Consider the following 24,830-nt stretch of genomic DNA (forward strand, 5'->3'; position numbering starts at 1 on the left):
GACATGTTTAGCTATCATATTTATTTTGAAATCAGACAAGGCAAGATAAGAGGCCTCATTGAGGCTGTTGAGGTGTTTACCTCTACATTTTAAAAGACTGATTTAACGAAGATGTTATTTACCTTGCCTATTATATTTTTATGTTATGTCTGCATTGTGACAAAACTTAAATGGGAACATCCTTCACACAATAAAGACATCTAGGTTGTCACAATATATCAAAAGTTGTTGACAGAAATATGCCCTCAAACAAATCCACACCCATGTAATCATGGTAATAAAAAGAAAGATTTGCATTTCCAATTAGCTTCAAATTGCTATCTGTGGTCTATGATAATGCAAGCAGGAGAAACTGATTAGACTTTTTACAGTCTAGTTGAATATATATTATAAAGTTTCTGCACCATGGCGATAAGGCAGCATAGCACATTCACAGTTTTGATATCAAGTAGAATTGCACGATGAATGCACTGGTCGTGTTTTATTTCCTAAAGCTCAAATGGAAACTGGCCGAAGCAGTCTAGCAAAAAGCGGAAAGGAAATCCAACCTCAGCAAAGCAAACGTTACAGCAACACAATGCAGTATAATGAGAACAGATAGAACCTTGTGAAAGAAGAAATGCTCATGATTCATGAATAATATAAGAAAACATGAAGGATAGAAAATACTTGGAATTTGAATCAGACCTCGGCTGTTTCACAAGTCTGCTGACTTTTATTTCATATATACTTACTGACCTGCTTTGTGCTTCTGTGTGAGTGCAATAAATGGTCACTGGTTTGGGTATAACATGCCTATTATGATTCCAGTCATTGTTGCAGAGATTACATTGATGGTTGCACTGCTAATGAGCAATTTTCTCTTTCCTTCGGCTCCAAAGGCGACAGACTTGTTTTTTAAATGAGACCATGCATGACCTTCAAGTGGTGAAATCTGGGGAGTCGTTTATAAATGATGATCTTAAATTTTAACTTTTTCAAGTGTGTGCTTTTGTGAATATTTGCATATGTATGCGTACGTGTTTGGCATCAACAGGTATGATTTGGTCCGAGTGCAAGGAGATCTGGACCGATGGGCCCAGAGAGTACATCATGCACCTGTGGAACGTTCTGGACTTTGGCATGCTCTCCATCTTTGTGGCGTCCTTCACAGCACGATTCATGGCGTTCCTCAAGGCGTCCAAAGCCCAGCAGTACGTGGACATGCATGTGCCAGATGAAGACCTCAGCAACGCCTCCCTGCCTGACGAAGTGGCCTACTTTACATTCGGTGAGCTGTTTGCTGTTATTGGTTTTCAAAGGGAAATGACATCAAATAGTATTTTGAGTTTTGAACACTTTTAGGGATTTTTGTTTGGTGCTTATAGTTTTAGGATTTTATTTATTGATTTACCAAATATTAAAAGTAGGGATGTCAGGCGATTAAAAATTTGAATCGTAATTAATCGCATGAGTTCAATACACAATTAATCCCAAATTTTATATCCGTGGTAAGTGTACAAAAAAAAAAAAAAAAAATATATATATATATATACAGAGAGTCCTCAAGTTACGGTGGACGTTCCTACGCTTTGCGACTTAAGTCGATTTCTCCTTTAAAGTCGATATTTACATCAAAATACTTTGTACAGTAATTTTTTTCAACATTTGCGCGACCCGGAAAAGCCGGAACTAATATTTTGTGTTTCCGCACGGAGATTCATTGCTGACGTACGGCAGAGCGGAGCTAATTCAAACTTAAACACGGGAATGTGACACGCCTGATGGCGAGCCGACCTGCTGATGGACGTCCGTTGCTGAACGTAACAACAACACAACTTTAAATAACTTTAAAATAGCTTGATTACTGTGGGAAATTAACACAAAAAAAGTGCTACGGACAAGGCACGACGAGAAACGATGTAGGTCGCATACAACGTAACTCGAGGACTCCCTGTGTGTGTGTATATATATATATATATATATATATATATATATATATATATATATATATATATATATATATATATAATATTGATTTGTGTTGAGGTAATTTGTCTGCCACTAGATGGCTTAATTGCATTTGTAAGACGGTAACAGCTCAGTGCATTTTTGCATTTTTGTAGTATACAACAACAGCAACACAAATTAGTACAGCAACTTTTTAAGATACTGTCCGCCCGGACTTGCTGCTGTTGCACAGTTGCTGATGAATCTGATTTTGCCACTGTAACCGGTCCGAGCGGACAGCCACTGAAACAGTTGCTGTACTGATTTGTGTTCATTAGACACAGACTGCCGTGCAAAAATATAACCCCCCCCCCCCCCCCTTCTAGTTGTCCAATATGCCTCATCAGTTTCCATCACCCAAAAAATAAAACACAACACAGAGTCCCTTTTTAACTAGTGTCCGCCTGGACCAACTACATATGTACAGTGACTAAAGATAAATTGGCTCCTCATAATTATAACTCAAATCTCTGATATTAATGTAAGGAGTGTATGCAAGAAAATATTTCTAACAACAATCATCCAATCTTTCTGTACTCAACTTGAACATATCAACTGTTATCATTTATATATTTTTTTAGAAAAACAGTTTGTTTTTATTGCTACCATACCATTTTCTCTCTATACTGCACATAAATCTGCTGCAAGCAACTGCACTGCTTGCGTCTTGAAAGAGAATCTTCATCAGTGCTGTCATCTAGTGGCCTGACTCTGTCACAACACATTAACACGGCATACAGGAATCACATGATGATTTATGACCTTCCTCATTGTCAGTGATCATCACCTTTAACTGCCCTCCATATGTCTTCTCAGGGACACCATAACTATTCCCACAAGTAGTCTTTCCATCTTTCCTCCTAAGGTGTCCCTGCTGTTGTTTTTATTTGCTTTATTTACTTTTTACCTAAAGCCCATTATTCTTTCCTGCTTGTCTAGCTGCTCTTAATTCTCCCCAGACTCTGTATCTCTTTATCCCCGCTCTTTGTTCTCCACAGATCTCACAACCATCTCTTGTCAGTTCCACCCATCGCTCTGCTTCATCTCAGTAACGCTGGTCTTTCTGTCTTTATCCAGCATCTTGCTTCACTTGAAGACAGATCCTCACAAAATGTTTCTTTTCTACATATAAAAATTATAATTCATGTAATTCTAACGCTTCATTAGGAACACCTGCATGATTAATGAGGCTATATTTGTTATCTGTAATAATCTGTTCTGACACTGTCTTTCACCCCTCACCTCCTCCAGCCAGGAACAAGTGGCGCCCGTCAGACCCCCAGATCATCTCTGAGGGCCTGTACGCCATTGCGGTTGTGCTGAGCTTCTCGCGCATCGCCTACATCCTTCCGGCCAACGAGAGTTTCGGCCCGCTGCAGATCTCACTGGGACGCACAGTCAAGGACATCTTCAAGTTCATGGTCATCTTCATCATGGTGTTTGTGGCCTTCATGATTGGCATGTTCAACCTGTATTCTTACTACCTGGGAGCCAAGTACAATCCAGCCTTCACCACGTGAGTTACACCTGCTTTTGTATGTGTGTGTGTGTGTGTTCTCAATTATTTTTCTAAATTGAAAGGAATTTAAATGCCCCCCCAAAAGATAAAACATCAAAATGTTTTAAATGTGTTTATTATTTGGAAATATATCACTCTATTTATTGTACTATATAAAAGCATAGAGTAATAACATAGTTTAAAATAAAATAAGGAATAAAACGAGCAGTGTCAAGCTATTTGAGACCCACAGGAACATATTTTACGGCCCCCTACTTGACATCAAAATTTTATGTATGTGTAGCCCTGACACAACACTGGGTATTTTGTGTGTTTGTTTTTATTTTTATTTTTAAATTAAATCAATTATGTGCTACCATAGCTCTAGCTCATGACAGCTTTCAGCGATGCATAATTTTGTAGTGACACCATGTAGATTTATTGATGAAACACACAAGAAAACTACACAACTAAGCTGCAATAATATTAGTTGTTTTTGAAAAAGATATGTCTGTGAGTATTTTTGCTAAAATATATATATTTTTATAATGATAGTAAATTATGTTAGATTCATTAGCCCTTCTATAGTGTTTTGTATTGTGTGTTAGCATTATTCTAGCCTTCTTGAGACATATGTAAATTTAATTTGATAAAATACACAACATAACTTTCTCTACATTTGATGTTTAGTTTTAAAGTTAACTTCACCTTTTGAAGAATTGGTCACCATTTGTCAAACTGCTGCTTGTTGTGAAATGTATTGCCACCATAGCTAACTTAAGACAAAATCGGCCCAGCAACGGCTCGTATCTCAAAAACTTGTAAATTGGGTCACTCATAAATCAAGCTACCAATTTACAATGCCCAAGACCAATCAATTTAATAAAGATCCACCTTTACAGTTTTACAGAAAAGATGGATAAGTAATATGCAATACTATACGATATAAGCATTCTGCAGTATGTAAAATTGTTACTTAAGTATGAGATGGCAAAGTCTAAATAGCTTTATCGGGGGTTTAGAGTATTAGGTCTCACTTGGAGGGATTTCAAAATGAATAAGCTTCTAGCGCTGATGTTGCATATCTCCCTGAAAACGGGCAGATTAGTTAAATGTTATGTTGTTACAACACTATTTTTTCTTCCTCAGCTCCAATAAAAATAAAGTAGGGCACTTGATCTTATGTGAACTATTTAAGATTGTTTATCTGTTCTACACAATTATGTCAATCAAACACAGAAATAAAAAATATTAAAATACATGTCAGTGATCAATTATATATGGTCTATATAATGACAGCGTATATGATTCTGTATGTATATACTGAAAAGTAAAAAGGCAAAAGTACAGAGTTACGTAAGAAAGAAAGAAAACACATACAGTTAGCTCACAGCTTTTGATGCATACTTCTTTAATGCATTTTTTTATACAATGCCTCACTTTCAGTTTTATGGTCCACGCTTTCAAATTGTATCTTTTTTTGTCTCGTTTTTTTAGCAGATGAAATGGCACAATTTGGACTCAATCTGATAGGACTGTTTGTAATTTGCATAAATTACTCTGTTTTGCTGTTGAGGACAAATGAGGAAAAGGGAACATGTGCATCAGTCCGGTCTGAGATGGGTAATTTTGACAGTTCATTCTGTCTGATAATGTTTGCCAAATTGCTGTCAGCAATTAGCATCTGTCTCCTTCATAGCACTTAACATTTGTTTTCCTCTCATGTATCTTAAACATTCCCAACAACCTCCTAATAGAGTTACAAGGTGTAGGTTTGGACCTGCAGAGCACTTGTGCCTGTGCTGTGCATATAGAGCAGCTCCTCTGCCGAGCTGCTGCACAGGAGTCTTAGAGGTGGTAAGTTCTACTTGGCTGCTCACTCGGAGCCAAAGATCCAGGCTATGAGATGAGCAGACAGACACTGACAGTAATAGAGAGAGTCGCCCTAAAGGAAAGGAGACAGATGGGTGGGAAGTATTCCAGTGCTGTTTTTTTTTCGGGTGTTTTTTTTTATTTTTTATTTTTTAGCTTCCTCTCCTTTGGGAATAAAAAGAGCACTCATTAGTCTAATACCAATCAAGTGGATTTTTAACTAAGAGCCTTGTCTTAACCAGTTGAGATAAATGCAGAATTACAAAATCAATGTTAAAAATCCCCAATGAGCTGCAACTTTCTCTGATTTACCTTCACCTTCAACTGCCTACAGTGTTCTACGGAAGGCGTATGGAGAACACACACAAAAAATGGTACAAGAAACACAATGCGGTTGTTACTTACGCCACCAGGGGTCAGTCTGGCTTTTGGTCTCAGCCTGCAGCTGTTGTCTCAGAAATGCCCTGAGCTGACCCACAATTACAAATGTAATGAGATTCAGCACAAGAATTGTTGCAAGTAGCCTTATTAAAAAACAATAATGCACATTTTGCCAATGTACAATATGTTTATTATGTCATAGTGTGTGCTGTGGTAAACCACTGCACAGCACCTCTTTGCACACTCGTACTCTAATTGGACAAAAGTATTGGGACAAATCTATTTATTACCTGGTAAAATCTCATTTGTTGATGCCTGTCAATATCTCATGCTTCCAGTTTTGTGGAAACAGTTAAGGAAAGATAATCTGCTGCTCCTGCATGACTGTAGGGCCCAAGCACATTTGGGATGACCTAGAACAGATTGTGAGGCAAACGCTCACACAGGTCCCACATCTGGTCTCGCAAATGTTGTTCTGGATGAATGAACACAAATTTCCACAGACACTCTCCAACATCTTAGAGAAAGTCTTCCCAGAGGAGCGAAAGTGTGTATAGCCCTACTCCATCTTTTCTTTCATTTTCATTTCCTGTGCAGGCGCTTGTCCGCAAAGTCACAGGTAACCGCAGAATGAATTCAAGCAAGAGGCAGGGTACACCCTCTACTTATGGCCTGTCAATCAAACAACTATTCAAACTCATGTTTGCACCTGTAGACATTTTTAGAGTAGGCTATGACTTGAGGTAAAATTGACCCAACTTGAATTAAGCACGTTCAACTCTTCAACACTTTACAATCTGCAGAAGTTTGACAAATAGTGAATAATTCATTAAAAAAAGAAAAAAAAAAGAAACTGGTTCATTCCACTCCCAGTTGAGGTTTACTGTCAAACTAAACTTCCAAGAAAGAAAATGACACCTTGTTTATTTAAAACTACCAAACAATAAGGGCCTTAAGAAAAGCCCCGCTAGCTTCATGCTTACACTAATTAGCATATCTGTTGCAGTTATTTAACTGCTATGGCAATATATTAATAACACCTTAATGGACAGTACATGTATATGTGTCTTGCCACACCAGAAGGAGCAGAATTGAATTGATTTAGTATGACAAAAAGTCCAAGTATTTTTAATTCTATGTAATTATAGTATGTTAGAGTACTATTTTTCCTCACTAACATACACATACACAAACAAGTTTCTTGGTGGGGAGGTTGGAAGGGATTAATGACCGTGACGGATTAATTTCCATTCATTTCAATATGAAAAGATGATTTGATATACAACTGTTTTGAGTTACCATCGTGATCTCATGACAAATTAAACTTGTCTCTCAAGGCACCACTGTAACCTAAACATTATGTTGTAATGGTGAGATGTTCTAACATTAATTAGAACTAAAATCTCCATGCTATAAGACAGACGTTCGAACCTCTATCCACCACGCTGCCCCAATACACAAGGTTGTTACTATTACAAAAATGTCAGCAGTTTTCTGTCTAAATCTTGATAGCATGTTTGCATAGTGTGTATGTGTGAAACTTAAGCTGTCTACCAAGGCACATATGTTTGATGTTCTGAAGCAGGAAGATGAGGAGAGAGCCAGGTGGAGTTGTTAATGATACCCCAGGAGTTCCCATTTGGGCTGGGAGATTTAAGGCGAGGAGGTTAGATGGAAAAGTGTGGCATTAGTAGCATCTTCTTTCACACACACAAACCCACACACTTTCTCACTTTAGCTAAAGAAGACCATTGTATACTCACTTATACAGTTTTTTTGTGGCACCTCACAAATTAAGGTAAACATGTACATCGAATAAGATCTAAAAGGAAGTCAATATCAAAACGTCTGCCTTTTTAAAATATAATAATGCTCAATTATAACATCAAATATGTGTTTTAAAGCGCTTTGAGCCCCATATGAGGTAGAAAGTGCTATATAAGTTCAGTCCATTTACCATTTAATGTGAATAATATTTAGTGTGCTGCCAATCTCTGCACTCATTCGCTGCATGAAGTGCTGATCCAATCCTTCAATGACTGTCACAGTCAAGAACACTAAAAGCATTCCACAGGAGGTCCACACGACATACAATGAACACTGAATGACAAAAAAGACATGAAAACGTACAAATTGAATTGAAAAAAATAGCAGAGCTCTTGTAACATCCAAATAACCATGATTATGTTACAATGACTATAATTATCGTAAAAGGAAGTCAGGATTTTTGAGTCAGATCACATTATGCCTTTCTCCTATCAGGATTATTTTTTTCCCCCCTTACCATCCAAATGTTGAGATAATTTTTTCAATGTTCAAACAATGACTCTTTATTATATATTATAAGTTGTTGCTTCATTGTGTGGCAAGTTTACCAAACAGTACCTCTGAGGTTACGTTTTTTTCTTCCTACAATTGCATGGCTAGCCGGATCAAATACTCCTGTGGGCCACATATGGTCGGTAGCTAGCCTACTCCTACGTTAGATTGGGCTGCTGTACCTAATGTTGTCAGTGTAAGTATCCCCATGTGTGCAAATACACAGCGATACACACATGCATAATGCTTGTGTTCTGCATAATTTAACAGGTGTTCAAACAATATGGTCCTGCAGTTTAAATTACACAGACACAAGTGCACGTACACACACTGTTATCAGGTTTTAGATTTGGTCAGTTGTGCTGAGGCGGGTAGACCTGCATGTCTCCACGTTCCAGTCCATTTGTTGTCAAACCTTTTTACACCAAGTAAGACCTCAGAAATTATTTGGCTGTTCAAGTAGCACCATAATGACCAACATTGAAATGCAATAATGTAAGAGCCTCGAGTGTTCATTTAAAACGAGGCAGGGGTTTTATTCATAAAACGTAGGGATGGGCGAGTACCGATACCAGGTAGCTGTATTCGGACGATACACAGCCTTATTTCAAGGCATCAGTACTTGCGATGGTAACCGATACCAGTACCGGATGCCCTATCGTAGCCATTTTACCTTCAGAAAGAATAGAAAACTGCCATTAATTTCATGCAATTTTAAGGACAAATGCTACATGGGGATATATAGGTCGTTCTTTAACTCATTCACTGCCATTGACATCAAAAATTCAATATTAATACTATTTCTATTAGTTTCACATTTTTTTCCTTTTGTTAACAAGAGTATGAAAACGTATAATTTTTTTAATTGTACATTTAGAACAGATATAAAATGTGTAATTAATCGTGAGTTAACTGTTGAAGTCATGCAATAAATTACAATTCAATTTTTTTATCGTCTGACGCCCTTCATTTTTAATAATCTTTTGGGTTTTTTCATTAGAATTTTTAATTGCAATTATAATTGTTTCACTAGTTAACTGACGATTAATCACAAATTTCTATCTGTTCTAAACATGCAATACATTTTTTTCATACTCTTGTTAACAAAAGTGGAAAAAAAATGTGAAACTAATAGAAATAGTTCAAATTAATTTTTGACATCTATAGCCGTCAATGGCAGTGAATGAGTTAAAATTATCTGTCATTGTTTTTTTAGGGTAAATTGCATGCATTAAAAATACAAATGGTATTGGTACTTGGTATCGGTGACTACTCAAGAGTTCTGTATTTGTACTGGTAAAAGTATTCAATAAAAAAGTGGTATCAAACATCAAAAGGTATTTATTAAATACAACTTTTTTTTACTATTTATTGTTTAATATGATTGTAAGCCTTATGGACATTAAATTAACACTGTGCCTAAATATAGGTCAAATAAAAACTGTACTTAAATAATGATTCCACTCAAATGTGTTGGACATAAAAGTTACATAAAAATTGCACCTAAATAAATGTTTCTAAAGGATGAAATCATGCAAATGTATTGTACTTAAAAGTTACATGCAGCTGAACTGTACTTAACCAATGTACTGTATTGAATTGGAAACAAAAAGTTGAAGCCGCAAAATACATTAATATAACATTTAACATTATACACATTTTGAACCTTTAACCTCATATTGTAAGCCCGCGTACCACACTTTCAGAATCTCTGTTTTAGTCTACCATGTCTAACAGCACTGCACAGAGTAGTAAATTGGATCGAAGAAAGAAAAGTCTTAAGGATGCTCAAAAGGCAAAATTATTATTGATAAAAATGCCAAAATGAAAGAGGCACAATGAAGGAAAATAAATCAATTGCAATCAGAGGCAGATTGCAGCGCCACAAACAAAAGGGGATCAAGTCGACTGTGCAGGAAGAGAGGAAGCAGACAATAGGAGATGGAGGGAATAGAGGATGGAAAGGGAACCACAGGGAGCGATGCAGATGCAGAGCGAAGGGCGTTTGGGGCTTTGCAGTTTATTCAGGCAAAAAATGCGGGAGAGCTGCCAGGATGCAAAGACAAAGGAGGGAAAAATGAGCAGGGAGGATGACGAAAGATGAGAGAAGGTCAAGCTGACTGTGCAGCAAACAGAAGCGTTGACACGCACACATTGGCATTGCATGCATTTTACTGCTAATAGCTGCTTGGACTTCAGAACATATATTTGCTTTATGATCTTGACTGGAGTATGTTGTGGCCTCTTGGTGTCATTTGTCTGTGTATGGCATACAAGGAATTGTAAGAAAGTGTTACCGGCTTACAGAAGTGCAGAGTAAAGCAGATATAAAAGACCTTAAAAGAAATGTAGACGTGAGCATGTTGGCCAGAATTTAAAGTCAATGCGACAAGTAACAGAGGGTGAAACCATAAAAAAGATAAAATAAAGGAAGCGTGGCAGAAGGTCTAGCTTGACGGTGAGTGTGGCAGGGTTGGAGCATGATGGTGATCCTGGGGAGAGAACGAGAGGATAAGATGATAGCTGAGAGGGGGAGCAGGAGAGGAGATTTTATTAGCTCGGAGGGGAGTCGAGATCAGCTTCCACCAGGCTGAAAGTAAAAAGAGAGAGAGAGAGGGAGGTAGAGAGAGAGAGAGAGAGAGGGGAGACTGTTGTGACTAAGACAAACTAGACCATAAAAAGAAAACATGATGAGAAAATGCAACAAAAACATCCTGGTTTCTTATGAATTTTTCATGGCTTTCCTATTAACATGCCGAACCACACTCACCAGAACCACTCTCACGTAGGTGAATAGCCAAAACATTAGAAACAGGCTCGAAGTTTAATGTGCTGTCATACCATGGAAACATTTCTACACCTCTCCAAACTACCTACAATTATAAATATTACAGATGAGGATCAGATGCTGTTGGCAAGTGTTGGGGTTGGGGATACCCTGGGCCTGAACTGGGCTCAATTGTTCTATAGTCAAAGGTCCTCATCATTAACAACACATTAACATTCAGTCCCAGCCATTTTCACTGAAGCAAACCCCTTTGCTCGGTTGTTTTACTGGATTTTGACTGATTTTGCAAGGCCCACAGAACATTGTGCTCTATTGCTATATGGAACCTACCAAAAGAAAGATTAGAGTCTCTTCTTTCATCAGGAAAAAAAGTATATTTATCTGTTTCCATTTTGCAGAAATTAGCAATAGAATACAGCTATGTTTAATCAATATTCACATTCCTGGTGAAAACACTGTCAAAAAGAGCTTGTTGCAATATGGCCCTGGCTGATCTCTTATACTCTGCTGCCACCTGCTGGCCGTTTTTTTGTAATAAGTACCATTGCTTTTAGCCTCCCCTTTGCCAGAAGCGCCATCAAAGCCTTCTGTAGGGCCTCAATGGGCATTAAAATGTATTAAATAAATGTTTCTTAAGTCTTGAAAAAACGTTAACCCATGATAAGTAGGATTTTATGATTATTAATAGTCTCAAATCTTAAAACCAATTACTTAAAACAAAAAAAACAAATGACTCTCGCCAGTCACAAAACTTAAACTAACAGAACAATGATGAGGTTTTAGTCAGGACTCGAAAACAAATGCACTTCATTTATGGACTGTAGAAACTTTGGACAGCATTGGGAAGTTGGGCTCAAATTTAATTTAAACCTGAATTATAAAGTCTTAAAAGGCTTATGTCTAATTTGCATTAAACTGTAGGCACCCTGACAACGGTTGACATATTTAACTACCGTGCCCCTGATTTGTGCATTCCAAATTATTTTAGTACAGTGGTTCTTAATCTTGCTGGATATACTTTTTTTTATTATTATTGGGTTTACTGATGAACAAAATGAATAGAGAGTCATCTTTTCATCGAGTCTGGCTCTCTTCACCTTGAATTGAGAAGGTGTTTTGTTCTTGTATTTCCCATCTCCATAGCACCATAAGGAAGTGGTTTTTTTTTTAGTTTAACTAGATAGCTAGTTGTGCTGGACTAGAATTGCTCAACTTGGCATTGTAAATCACGCAGTTAGGATGGAGACACCCATCACTTAACTATATTTATAGAGCACTTTAAAAACAACCACCACTATTTTCTTAAGATGAAGAACCTAGGCGCAGAAGATACAATGAAAACAACATAGGCCCCAGAATTGAACCCTGTGGAACGCCATACATAATTATAGTTATATATATATATAATAATTCATATACAGTACATGTGAATTAATATTTCACAAGTTGGTACGGACGACTTTCTTTTTTAGCTCAACATAGTAAGTATGAAGGGATTACAATAATAAATAAATCAGACGACATACCATCACAAAAGTCACATGTCGACTACTGAATGCATCAAATTCCCTGCAGCACTGATAGTCCAAGAAATGTAGTGTGATCATCTGGAGCCAATGATGGCCAAGCAGGGCATATCATCACGAATCATATGATTTGGGTGTGTGTCTTGACCTCTGCCGAACCATATTCCATGAGCATATTTTAGGTATCACATACTGTTGCCGGAAAAACATCACTGTAAACTATGTTAACGCATTACTCAAAAACTCATTTGCAGCAGCTACGGCTCATGTGGTCGAGTGGAAGCCTCGTAATTGGAAAAGTTTTCGTTCCTCCACAAACTTTCCCAGGTGTCGTGAATAAAATAGTGAAGCTGTTCTGGAGGCTGTGACATCAGCATGTATATGTGATCAGCATAGTATTTATACTTCTAGCATTTAGCCGGTGCCCCAGTGGGAGTAGAAAGGCTCTGTATGAATGCAGCCCATTTAGCTTATCAACAAGAGGGATGATTTCACACACACACTAATGGCTAAAATCACACATTTGTTTAGTCGCTTTGAAATTACAAAACAAAACAAAACACACTAAATCATTGTTTTGCATATAAATATATAAACACGCTTCAATAACAGGTTTCCTAATTTCCTTAAAAGCAACATATGTATGGCTCCCAGCTCTGCTATCACCATGGTGACCAGTGATTTTGGCACCAGAAGAGGGCAGTTAATTTCAAATGAATATTTAACTAATCTATATTTGTCTGTCAGCCTGAATAGAAGTGACGGTATTTCGCTATCAAGAAAGACACATTCCATATTATTTGCCGAAATTAAAGAGCAGTGATGGAGAATCCCTTTGCAAAGTCTGCTTTTACATTAACGCTGATCTGTGTGAGAATGTCCCTGTAGTGTATATCATAAAAAAAGGGGGGGGGGGGGCTAAAGAAAAGCTTTATAATTCAAAGGAATAGATGAAGCGTTGTAGTAATGGCTGAAAGCTGCCGGGAAGCACAAGGGGCGAGGGGTGATTGAAAGACAGATATAAAAGCAATAGCAATGGGATTATAATGAAGGAGCAGTTGGTAGGGCAAGCAAATAAACGAGAGAGCAAAAGACGAGCAACGACAATGGCAGCAAAGATCAAGCAGTTCAAGAAACATGTCTTTGAGGGGGGATCAGGTTGATTTGGGCCTGTCTTGTGATTAGGATGGAACAGCTCCCGCAGAGCGAAGGTGACTCACACACACACAAACACGCCTGTGCAGGACATTAGCACTCTGATCTCTGCCACACGCATTCAACACGGTGTGTGTGCGTGTGTGTCTTTGTGTGTGAATGTGTGTGTTATCATGACAACATTGTCCAAGCATCAGTAAAGCAACAGGGGAAGCGGGCATCTGGCGAGAGAGATGGATGGTGTGCTATTATCTATTATTAAGAGTGGCATTTTCCAACAGGCTGTATAATGGGGCACGTCTCACACACACACACCCACACACACACACACACACACACACACACGCACGCACACATTGACTTGTGTAGCTGTAACCTCAATGCCTTAGTTACCATAATCCAGCCACTTGTATCCTGCCCGTGGCATATAGTATTGCGGTCCCATATAAAGCACACTGACCCCTCAAATTACTCCGAAACCAAACCAAAACCATAGCAAAAAAACGACAGCTGGTCAATCAGCCTTGCTTGCACATTGGGCAATTTAACCTAAGATCTCCTTATGATGTGCACTCTGTCGTGCCGTGAGGCTCCTCATACAGTATGTTGTAACATATCATCTTAATTAAAAAAAAAAAACAGGAGGGTGCAAGTGATAGCAAAGAGGAAAAGAGAAATGCAGTGGTGCCTTGAGATATGAGTGACAGATTGAGATTGTGAGACTGTGGCACCTTGACAGACTGAGAAGAGGCTTTAAGACTTTCAATGGTGCTCCTAGTTGGAGTTTACTCAGCAGGGAAAATATAACACAAAGATTGTTACACTTTGTGTATTTAAAACAACCAGATAACTTTGCCTTCTGCTGGCTTAATACTCACACATTTTTGTGTTTATTTTGTGCATAATTTCACTGCCAACCACTGGGAGGGGACCTGTTATTATTTGAGTTTGTTTGACAAGGGACAAGGGACGGAAACCTGACATAGTTCAGCTCAGTCTCGTGCAGCAATCCTGTTGATTGTGCCCTCTGAAATCAACAGAATTTAACTCTTGATAATTCGTTGAGAGCTCATTCATCTACGATCCACATGTCATTCTTTAAAATAAGAATTAATGAAATGGGACAGAATCAAGAAAAACATATAATATCTGTCCCTAATCAACACACAAAAAAAGAAAAGAAAAAAAGTCAACACAAAATAAATTACAGCAAACAGTCAAGACACCTTCTGAGTAACAATTACACAAAATAATTAAATAGAATGACCTTGTACTAATTATATTTATCCAGAACTTGTGCTTTTATATATTTTTTTCAATGCAAATGGACAGACATTTATTTTATAATTCAGATTGTTCCACAAACTGACACCTTGAGTTGAAATAGATCGTTATTTTCAATCCTCTTAATTTGTACTTGCGTTCCCTTTTCTTTTTTTTTTATTTGCATGTTAATTGGTAAGATTTCATGATGGGCTTTATATATTATTTTAAGACCGTTAAACGCCATCAATTCAATAAATGTTAAAGTTTTAAGTTGTATAAATATTGGATTAGTGTGGTCTCTGTATCCACTACACTACACTTTTCTAATTAAAAAACACATTACAATATATTATATGGTTTTTTTTTTTGGAATGACTGGAACAGATGAACAGCATTTCCATTCAAATTGTTTTTAAAGGTACTAATTGTTCATGAAAAATAATGAAGTTATCTCATTAATTTTAGACAAAATATTATCTTCTTACTGTTGAAAAGGACTCAATGAGTCAAGCATCCCTTTAAACGACATGCGTGGTCATGGAAGGCATTAAACTGGTATCTCAAGACACGGATGTACAATGATGACCACAGAACCATAAATGTAATTTTATTGTGATGAAGTGGTACCGTATCTGGCTGTGCAGTCCAGTATGGCAATATTGGCACAATAATAATATAAAAACTCATATGACTTGATTGTGGAAATACTCCAGACAACAAGCACTAATACCTTGGATCTCATGACAGTGGCATATCAATAATTTTTTTTAAATTGGCTTAGGTGTGTAGTACATAAGAAAATTCTCAAAGCTTAATCTGTCGTAGTATATCAGTCTACGTGTACATTATGAGGTCTGTCTTAAAGACCTTGATTTTCTATAACAGTATATTTCAGCTCAATTACTAGTTTGCAGTGGGTGCATGTTTTTATAATTACCCATACACAGTATATTTGTCCCTGAAAGTGTTGAATTTTCCGACACATGAATATAGCCTGGAGCATAACTCATCGACATTACTTCCACGCTGCAATTCTTTGTTGTTTATATGACAAGAACACCAAATCTGAGATGGGTTTAACACGAATGGGATGAAGAGTAATTTTATTAAAAGCATAATTGGGATAGCATATCATCAAGACCCAGCAATTACCCTTTGTGTTTCAATGTGTCACATTTCAAAGTGGGGAAGAATTGCGCGCTGTAAGGAGAGAGTGCAGATAAGAGATAAGACGTTATTTGAAACGTGAAAGGCTCAAAATAACAGGCTTTCAAGGCAAAGTCCACCAAAAAGCACCTTGCTCAGCTGTCCTCATGACAGCCTGTTGGATGGCTGTGATAGGAATAGCGAGGAAGCTTTTGGGAGGTTTACAAAATACATCACAGCAGCAGCGCATAGATGAAAATATGAGGAGACAAGAAGCAATGTTGTTGACAGGGTGTGAAGTACCTGATGTCACTTCAGCATGTTGCATATTATGCTGGAGATGATTGCGTGCAGCCATCTTGAGAGAAAAGGTGAGGTGTAGCCTATATGCCATTTTTTGAGTGCCTTAGTCTTACAAAAAGGTACAGTTTTGAAAGAGCTTTTAAAAATGTATTAATCAATGGACAGGGTACAGAATATTAGGTGTTATTTGCAAGAATACTTTTTCCTGCCAAATAGTCTGTCTTCATTTCTATAATTTACTTTTGGCCCCGTACGCGTCATCCAGCGACTACATAATTGTCACAGCTCTATGACGATGCATTGTCGCAGATTGATGACGGATGCGCCAACCGTCATCAACCGTCAGTCTGTCAACAACAATGGCGGATAGCCGTGCAGTAGTTGTTTTGTGCAGCCTCCTTAGCTTGCTTCTGCTTTTGCAGCAAAAGTTTTTTTTTTCTTCATTCCCACGCTCAACATGCGGTGTTGTAATTGAATCACCCGCCATTGTCACTTCTCTTGTCTCCGCCTTTGTCATGTTGTTTTTATACATACAAAGCCATGTTTGTTCTGTAAATTGCAATAAAGTTCGAAAAAAAGCGTTCGTCTTCTTCGCTAATTCTTCTTCTCCGCTTTCCGTTAACTCTCTGTGGCGGCGCTATGGCGCCACTCCAGACTTGGCATATACATTACAGCCGTTAAACGCCCTCAACGTCTTCTTTTGGACACGCAAGTCTTGAAATGCTTCTGTGTGTACAAGATTTGTTTGAGGAGCTCCCGTCTGGACCCATCCTTAGTCTCTTGTCTTTTGTTCAGTTCTTGTTGGTTCATTGCTTGCTCATAGGTGTTTGTTTGAGTTTCTGAGTCGGCCATTCGTCCTGTCCTTGCCCTGGTTATTCTATTGAGTTTTGTTGGTTATTTTATATCTGGTCTTTTGGTTAACAGTAGTTTCTCCACGTCCCTTGTTTGCCTCTTAGTTTGTTCCTTGGGAAATAAAATCCCCTTTTGTTTCAACCTCCTGCAAGCCTGCCTTGCCTCCCTGCATTTGGGTCCTTCCCCCTGAACTCAATAAATTATAATTATTCCTTTTGGTTCAGTTAAAAAAAAAAATCTGATAAAATCTGTTTTTATTACACCCATAATAGTTTGAATAATGAGGAGCACAAATATGTGAAAAAATATAACATTTATAAACGATTTTGATTTATTATTTTTTTTATTCCATTGGAAAGTCTAATTTCAGGAAGTAAGATAGGCAATTAATGATATTTTTCCACTGTTGAAGGTAGTTTAAATTAATCTCGTAAATTTGCAGATAAATAGTAAATGGACTGCTTTTTATATAGTGCTTTTAATGACACCATATGGTGCCCAAAGTGCTTTACAATGCCTCACATTCACCCATTCACACACCAGTGGTCGGCTGCTGCCACTGGGAGCAATTCGGGGTTCGGTGTCTTGTTCAAGGACACTTCGACATGGTCACCAGGGGCAAAGATCAACCTACAACCTCATGGATGGGAGACGACCACTCTACCACTGAGCCATGCCGTCCCATCTAGTATCTAGTGAATGTAAATAATATCTAGTAAATGCCAGTAGAAGTTGTGAACAAATGACGAAATAGGCAGTCAATCGAAATAAAAAGTGACCGCAAATTGCAGGAATATTAAAAAAAAATCAGTTAAAAAAAAATGTAATGGATGGGAGAGGTTTTTTTTTTCAGTGAGCCACTCATTATGATGCTGTGTACACTGTTAAACTGAAAAATTATTTTGAAAAGCATCAAAACTCTCGTACACTAACCAATGCAATTTGGGGATTTTTTTATTTTTTTTTACTTTTGGATGTTCTTTGAACTTTTCTCTGATGATATGTGCATACACAGTATATTGTAGAAAAACATAATGAGTGCATGGAAGTGTAACAAGTTTGACTTCCTCCCTGAAAGTTGAAGTAGTCAGCAGAGGGTTTTTTTTAAGAATGCAGTGGAAAAGAAAAGTCAGTGTGTCTTGCTCCCCTCCAACTTGAAGAGACTTTCCAACCCACATGCCTTCATTTGGCTCTCTGTGTGCCATTAAAACTGCCTCTTTGAACCGAGTCGATTTGGAAGGCACCCACAGAGCCTTGCGGAGGAGCTGACAGATCCTCCGGCCTTTACCTCTACCTGCCTGCAGCTATCCAACCAGACAGCGCCTTCTTCCCTGCCGAGCCACCCTCACTTGTTTTCCAGTGCATACAGTACTCACCAAAACATAAAAAGACAACCTACCTGAATGTGAATGTCACAATTACTGCATCTCCTTTTTTGCCCTTTTGGACCAACAGACGCACATTAGGTCAATGTCTGAGGTTCAATTCCTTGAAAATTGACCATAATAGCAGTTATATTGATCCTAACATCCTGTAAGTAAGTGGCATGATTTCTTTCTTGCCACAACTCCATGACGCACCGTGTCTCATTTTTCACTTGAACATGGTTTATGATATATAGATTTTTGTTTTCAGAGGTTATCCCCTTCAGGGCTGCTCATCTCAGATTGATTACGAAGAATCTAAAACACCCGTGGGAGAGGTGGGAGTTTTCAATACATTGATTGAATGACATTTTGGCACAAGATGATGGAGAACTTTAAACTGTAGCCGTCCAAGTCTTGCATGGATAAATGAAGTTCAGTGTTGAATCTCAAATATCCTCAGCGCTTCTCATCGGCCTTTAGTGCTAGAACAAGATGGATGAAAGGAGAGATGAATAACTCTACCATCCACCCAAGTGGGTTTGTTGTTGTTGTTGTTGAAAATTACCTTTCTTTAACGACAAATAAAGTTTTTCGCTTGTGGAAAAACACAACTAAAGTAAATGTTGCTTGTTTTCTACATGTCTTACAACTTGAATTTCTTTGTTCACAGAGTGGAGGAGAGTTTCAAGACTCTTTTCTGGTCCATCTTCGGGCTGTCAGAAGTGATCTCGGTGGTGCTGAAGTATGACCATAAGTTCATCGAGAACATTGGTTACGTGCTGTACGGGGTCTACAACGTCACCATGGTGGTTGTCCTTCTCAACATGCTCATTGCCATGATAAACAGCTCGTACCAGGAGATCGAGGTAAATGTTAATATTCACATGAGTTGAGTTTACGTTTAGACTTTTTTTACACTGTGAAAACACTGATAAAGAATGGGGCGGACCAAGTTCCCCTGGCAATATTCCGCCGGCACAGTTAGTAACAGAGCCAAGATGAGGTCAGTGCCGGAATGGAACACATTGTTCTCCTCAATGGGTTCTGTGGCTTAGTAGTTGGTGCTAATATTTCCACCAAGGTATACAATTTAGGAGTATCAAAATTAGTGTTAATTTTGAGTTAATTTAATTTAAAGTTCCTTTAACGCCACTTTTTTTTTAAACGCAAATAATGATCAACCCTTACTTCCAGTCGCAAGGCAGCAGACGTATATTTGTGGAGACTGCGGTCAATTTGTATTTTACAATTTTAAAAATGTGCAGAATTTCCCAAGTTATTTCATGTTAAAGATTAGATGGCTCTTAATATGAAAAGAAAAACGCACTGGGCTGACACCAACGTCTTACAAATGCAGTGGCAGAAAAATGACCTCAACGCAAATCAACATCACACTCGTTTTTTACAGTATGGTACATCTTTTTAATTTGAACTAAATTTTTATGAATTATTATCCTATATCAATGGCTAAAAGATGCAGCCATATTTCATTTTTGTATTAAGAGTATGAACCTAGAAACAAAATATTTTATTGTATTCATTTTATTGTACATTTAGAACATATAAAATTTGTGATTAATCGTGAGTTAATTTTTGAAGTCATGCGATTACTTACGATTAAGAATTATAATCGCCTGACACCCCTAATAAAATTACAATCGTCTTAGTGCTCCTTCAGCTTTACAAATGTGATAACTGCAATGGTCATCATAAGGCTATTTTACACAGTCATTACAGAAGATGCCCTTATTCGCCCATAATGTTTATGTAGTGCAGTTGCTAGTTTGTGTTCAAATGACCTCAAATTGATATCTGGACAACTGGACTTTTGTTTGTTGAAGATGTTTCACCTTTAACCCAAAAGTATTTTTTAGGTGTGGGGTCTCCCTATCTATGATTCTGATGGGTCTGTCACACTATATGTTGTTGCTGTTTTGCTGCCAGCAGTGGCTGATAAACAGCTGCCTCGCATACTGACCAGTTGTTAACTCACCTGGTTGCAGAATAGCTCATTAGGGTGACTCTTCCTGTGGAACCACACAGTGTTTGACCACGTTTACATGCAGGCAATAACCCTTTTAAATATTGCCGATATTTTGGTTTTGAAAGGCCATATAAACACATGCAATAACCAGAATATGCTCTTTATTCTGTTTTTAAAAAAAAATCTGAATAAGCCCCTTTGGTTACCCCTTTCATAACGGTAATACTGATTTATATAAACACAATATTTGTGGGAGAATGACGTCACAACATCGTCCCTTCATTTAGAAACGACTTGACATGGGTTTTTTTCACTTACACCTCTTTCAAACTATCACTCCTTCCAATTGAGCATTTGGATGTCATTATTCTCACAGGGTTGTCTCTTCTTTTTGAGATGCAAAAGAACAGCTGAAGCTGCTTGCCAATGTTGTCCCTGTAACTTTATCCAAAGAGAATTTACTTTGTTGTCGTTTATTTTAATAACATCTTTCATTGTTTATCTCTCATGGGACAATTTAAAATACACACTCTGCTGTATATTTTTGTTTCACACCACACAGAAACAGACCACACACATGCAGGCGTGCAAGAAAAAATGTCCCAGGGATGAGATGCACAAACGGTGACTACAGAAACTGTTTGCAATTACCTTTATGCGCTGCGGGACTCCAACCTTGACCCTCTATTTCCAAAGCCGAAGCTCTTACAGATGAGTTCCCGTCAGTAACTTTTTTTTTTCCCTTTTAACTCTGAGACGCTTGTTTACAATTTAACTTTTCACCTGAGTCTGTGGTCGTTTGAAGCTCAGCTAGATGAGATTTTAGTTTTATGAGATAGCGTGTCCAACTCAGATGTAATTTGATGACAACTCATTAGCACGGAGGCTCCGCTCATTTGCATGAGCAGCTTCAAGCACCTGATTCGATTTATAAGGTTCTTCCTTTGGAATGACTTCTGTTCACGTTCAAGTGGAACGAGACCTAAGAGTAGACCTGGGATAATCTGTTGGAAATAAAAGAAGTGCCCTTCTGCGGAGAGAGTCACCAGGGTCGTGGTGCTCGATTCCAAACACAGCAGAAAATGAATGGGGGTAAAAAGGAGAGAAAATAGAAATTAGATGGGTGTAGAAAGGTCCTTGAAAGCTCAGTGCCCTGTTAATTGCAAGACACTTTGAACCTGTTTAACATGCCCTGGTTACCCTTGGTTACGTTCAGAACCTCCTTCCCTAAGTGCAGCATTTTTTTTTAGCCTTCACCTTCAACCCAACTCTGTCATTCTGTGTCCGTAGGAGGACGCTGACGTGGAATGGAAGTTCGCCCGTGCCAAGCTGTGGCTCTCCTACTTCGACGAGGGCCGCACTTTGCCCGCCCCCTTTAATCTGGTCCCCAGCCCTAAATCCTTCTACTATTTGGTCCTGCGTATCAAGTCAGGCCTGTTAGGAATCTGCAAGGTGGGCGGACATCAGCACAGCAACGAGTTGGAGCTTGGTATGCTCAACTCTCAGGGCAAGGTAACTATCACTGTAGAACACAATAAGTGCATTGATGGGAAACTAAATAAAAACATTCATCAAACATTTTTAATGGATTAATTGTGGCCATGAAGTAATTACCTTTTTATTTTCCGTCTGGTGCTTTGTTACAGCTATTACATTCACTCATCGTTGTCAGAAGATATCCAATAGCAATAACAGGAGATGGTTGTGGGTTGAGCTCAGCCGCTAATAGAGATAATTGTCTTTGTTTATACACATAAAGCACATATCCATTTATAACTTGTGTATAAATATAATCAGTTGGAAATGCAAATGAAGGTTAAGAGAAGCACAATCAATTCAATTCTGTTGTTTGTTTCAAACTCAATGTTCATAAAAGATGCAAAATATCTTCTCCACAACAACAACTTATGACAGTGTGTTATAAATGAGGATGTAAGATAACAGGCTCAGCACAGAAACATCACAGAATATAATCATCCAGCTGGCGCTACAATCGCTCCGCAAATGAAACTTTTCTAAAACATTTGTTGAATGCCTCTCTAATTTTCTCAAATGTCAAAGTCTGAATCAAATGTTTGTTGCATTTACCGCCCACCTCTACACTGAGTGCATGCGTAACAGAATATATGGACAAAATTATTTAGCCTCAAGCAACGGGAACTAATGCAAATTGATGAAACGCTGCCTCCACCCAACACGTCTGTAGGGTTGATGTGTTACGACACATTCACTTTTATTCATCTTCCACATTTCTCATTGGCAGGGAGGACCAACTGTAATAAAATCCCATGGATTTAACATAACAGACCGTTGAACACAGAATTAATCAGAGCCTTGGTTGTGTCCGTCGCGTTTCCTCCTTTTGATTTGTCGACGCAAATGTGTCAGGCCAGCGCCTCAGCGAAGCTATTAGCGAGGTTGTTAGACCTGCACTTGTGTGCTTGAAGGCGTTGTCAGCTTTTGGATCGGCACAAGATATGTTCCACCCTGCTGCCTCGCCTGGCTCTCCAATTCTCTGCAGTACAGACACTTTAAGACTTAAGTCAAGCAGGTGCAGCAAGCAATCAATACATCTGCTCACACTGCGGTTCTGCAAAAAAAATTCATCTCACACATTTGGAGTTCCTCAAATGGAACTTTATACAATTATGTCAGATAGAACAGATGTGCTGCTAAATTACCATTGAAAGGAACTGAAATGATTGTAAAATACATGAGAAGACCATATACAGTGCACTTGCTGCTAATACATCAGTGGTGGGATGGTATTTTTTAGTACCTTGACCATCAACAAGGACTGACCCAACTAAATCCCACCAACATGATTAGTCGCATCTATAGAAGCTGTCAGTACTACAGAAAATGGAATAACAGTCCACAGTGACTTGTAGAACAATTTAGAAGTTCAGAACAAATCACCACATATGGAGTAGAAATTCAGTTCACTGCAGTGTGACCACAGCTAGTTTTAGTGCTGCACTGTTAAAATGACACTTTTTTTCTAAGGTGTAAGGTCACGGGCCAGGCTCAAATTGAAGATGGTTAATAGAGCTTCATTTAGGTCAAGGCAGTTTGTATCTTGCTCTCATTTCATATGATCCTATTATGGAAGGTCACTCCTTTACTTTAAAGTTAATATTCCACTTTTGTTTGCACCTGCACCAGGGTGAACATTTCAGGTCTTACCCGCTTCCGGGAGAGGAGTTCCAGAATTTGTCCAGAAATTCTAGAAAACATCCAACCAGATATGAGGTGAGTTTAATGGATAGAGCACACATAGAAATGTTGTTGGAGCCTACATCAGCACAGTCAACTGGAAACTCATATATGAGGATATTTGACAGATACCATCCATTTTCTATAGTGCTTGTCGGGTCGCAGGTGAGCTCGAGTCCATCACAGCTGATTTGGAATGACAGGCAGGGTTTACAGCACTGGACTGGTTGCCACACAACCATTAACACACACATTTTTCACTTTTCCTAACATGCATGTTTTTAGTATGTGGGAGAAAGGCTTTTTGTAAACCAACACGAGCACAGGGGAAACAAACTCCCATTTAACATGAGTGTGAATGTTCTTGGTTAATTCTGGACACAGCCACATCCCATTGATGCAATCACATTATTTCAGTAATTTGTTTTTTTCTATCTAGTTGTACAGTTTAGAAGTCACATTACTGGTAGAAAGCATTTTAAAATTATTTATTCTATCCTTTTTTTTTTACCACAAATTTGAACGAGGGGGGTGTAGACTTTTTATAGTGTCATTGTTTTATATGCCCCGCCTCTTTTCTCAAATAAAAGTGTCCAATTCCAACATGTTATATCGACGCCTACTTACAATAATCGCCAATGTATTTTTTTTTTTCAGATTTTTCAGGAAACACAAAAAAATGAACCATCTGCATCATAAGGGGATGATTAAGAAAATTTAAAAACATATATTATTTTTGCCCACCAAAAAATGACTTAGGCAATTATTTTAAGAGGGTGACAATATGTATATTGTGTGGATTCTCACCAAAGAATAATAGGATTATTCTTGGAAGAATGTCCACTAATCCAAAAATAAAAAATAAATAAATAAAAGAATCCGGACATACAAAAACTGAAGTTGCTCACAAACTCATCAATCTGTGAAAATGTGTAATAGAGAAAAGAATAAAATGCAAACAAAGGAAAGTTGGGAACAAAAGAATAGATGTGGGGGTGGGAAAGAGATCCTAATATGATTGGAAATTAAGCATTTTAAGAGGCTATCATGAAAGGCAGTGACAGAACAGAACTGTGAATAAGACGTGAGAGGTGAAGTGGCAAGAAAGAACGGGAGCAAGATAATGAGGATGAAATGACCCAAATGAGCTCGCTGGGGTGGACACAAT

The 24,830-nt window shown here is 38.1% G+C and overlaps 1 protein-coding gene across 2 annotated transcripts in view; it reads left to right on the plus strand.

Moving 5' to 3' along the window:
- Nucleotides 1–24,830, plus strand: part of trpc7b (transient receptor potential cation channel, subfamily C, member 7b) — a 52,819-nt gene that overhangs the window by 23,399 nt on the left and 4,590 nt on the right. For both annotated transcript variants that reach the window (XM_086085551.1, XM_086085552.1), the window contains 5 exons: nt 1,037–1,270; nt 3,241–3,505; nt 19,133–19,328; nt 21,737–21,958; nt 23,612–23,698. In XM_086085551.1, coding sequence (XP_085941677.1) covers nt 1,037–1,270; nt 3,241–3,505; nt 19,133–19,328; nt 21,737–21,958; nt 23,612–23,698 — 1,004 coding nt within the window. The remainder of the gene's footprint in view (nt 1–1,036; nt 1,271–3,240; nt 3,506–19,132; nt 19,329–21,736; nt 21,959–23,611; nt 23,699–24,830) is intronic.

This window comes from Leptonotus elevatus, chromosome 9, assembly GCF_054856555.1.
Source record: "Leptonotus elevatus isolate MCC_2025b chromosome 9, RoL_Lele_1.0, whole genome shotgun sequence".
In the NCBI taxonomy this organism is placed as follows: Eukaryota; Metazoa; Chordata; class Actinopteri; order Syngnathiformes; family Syngnathidae; genus Leptonotus; species Leptonotus elevatus.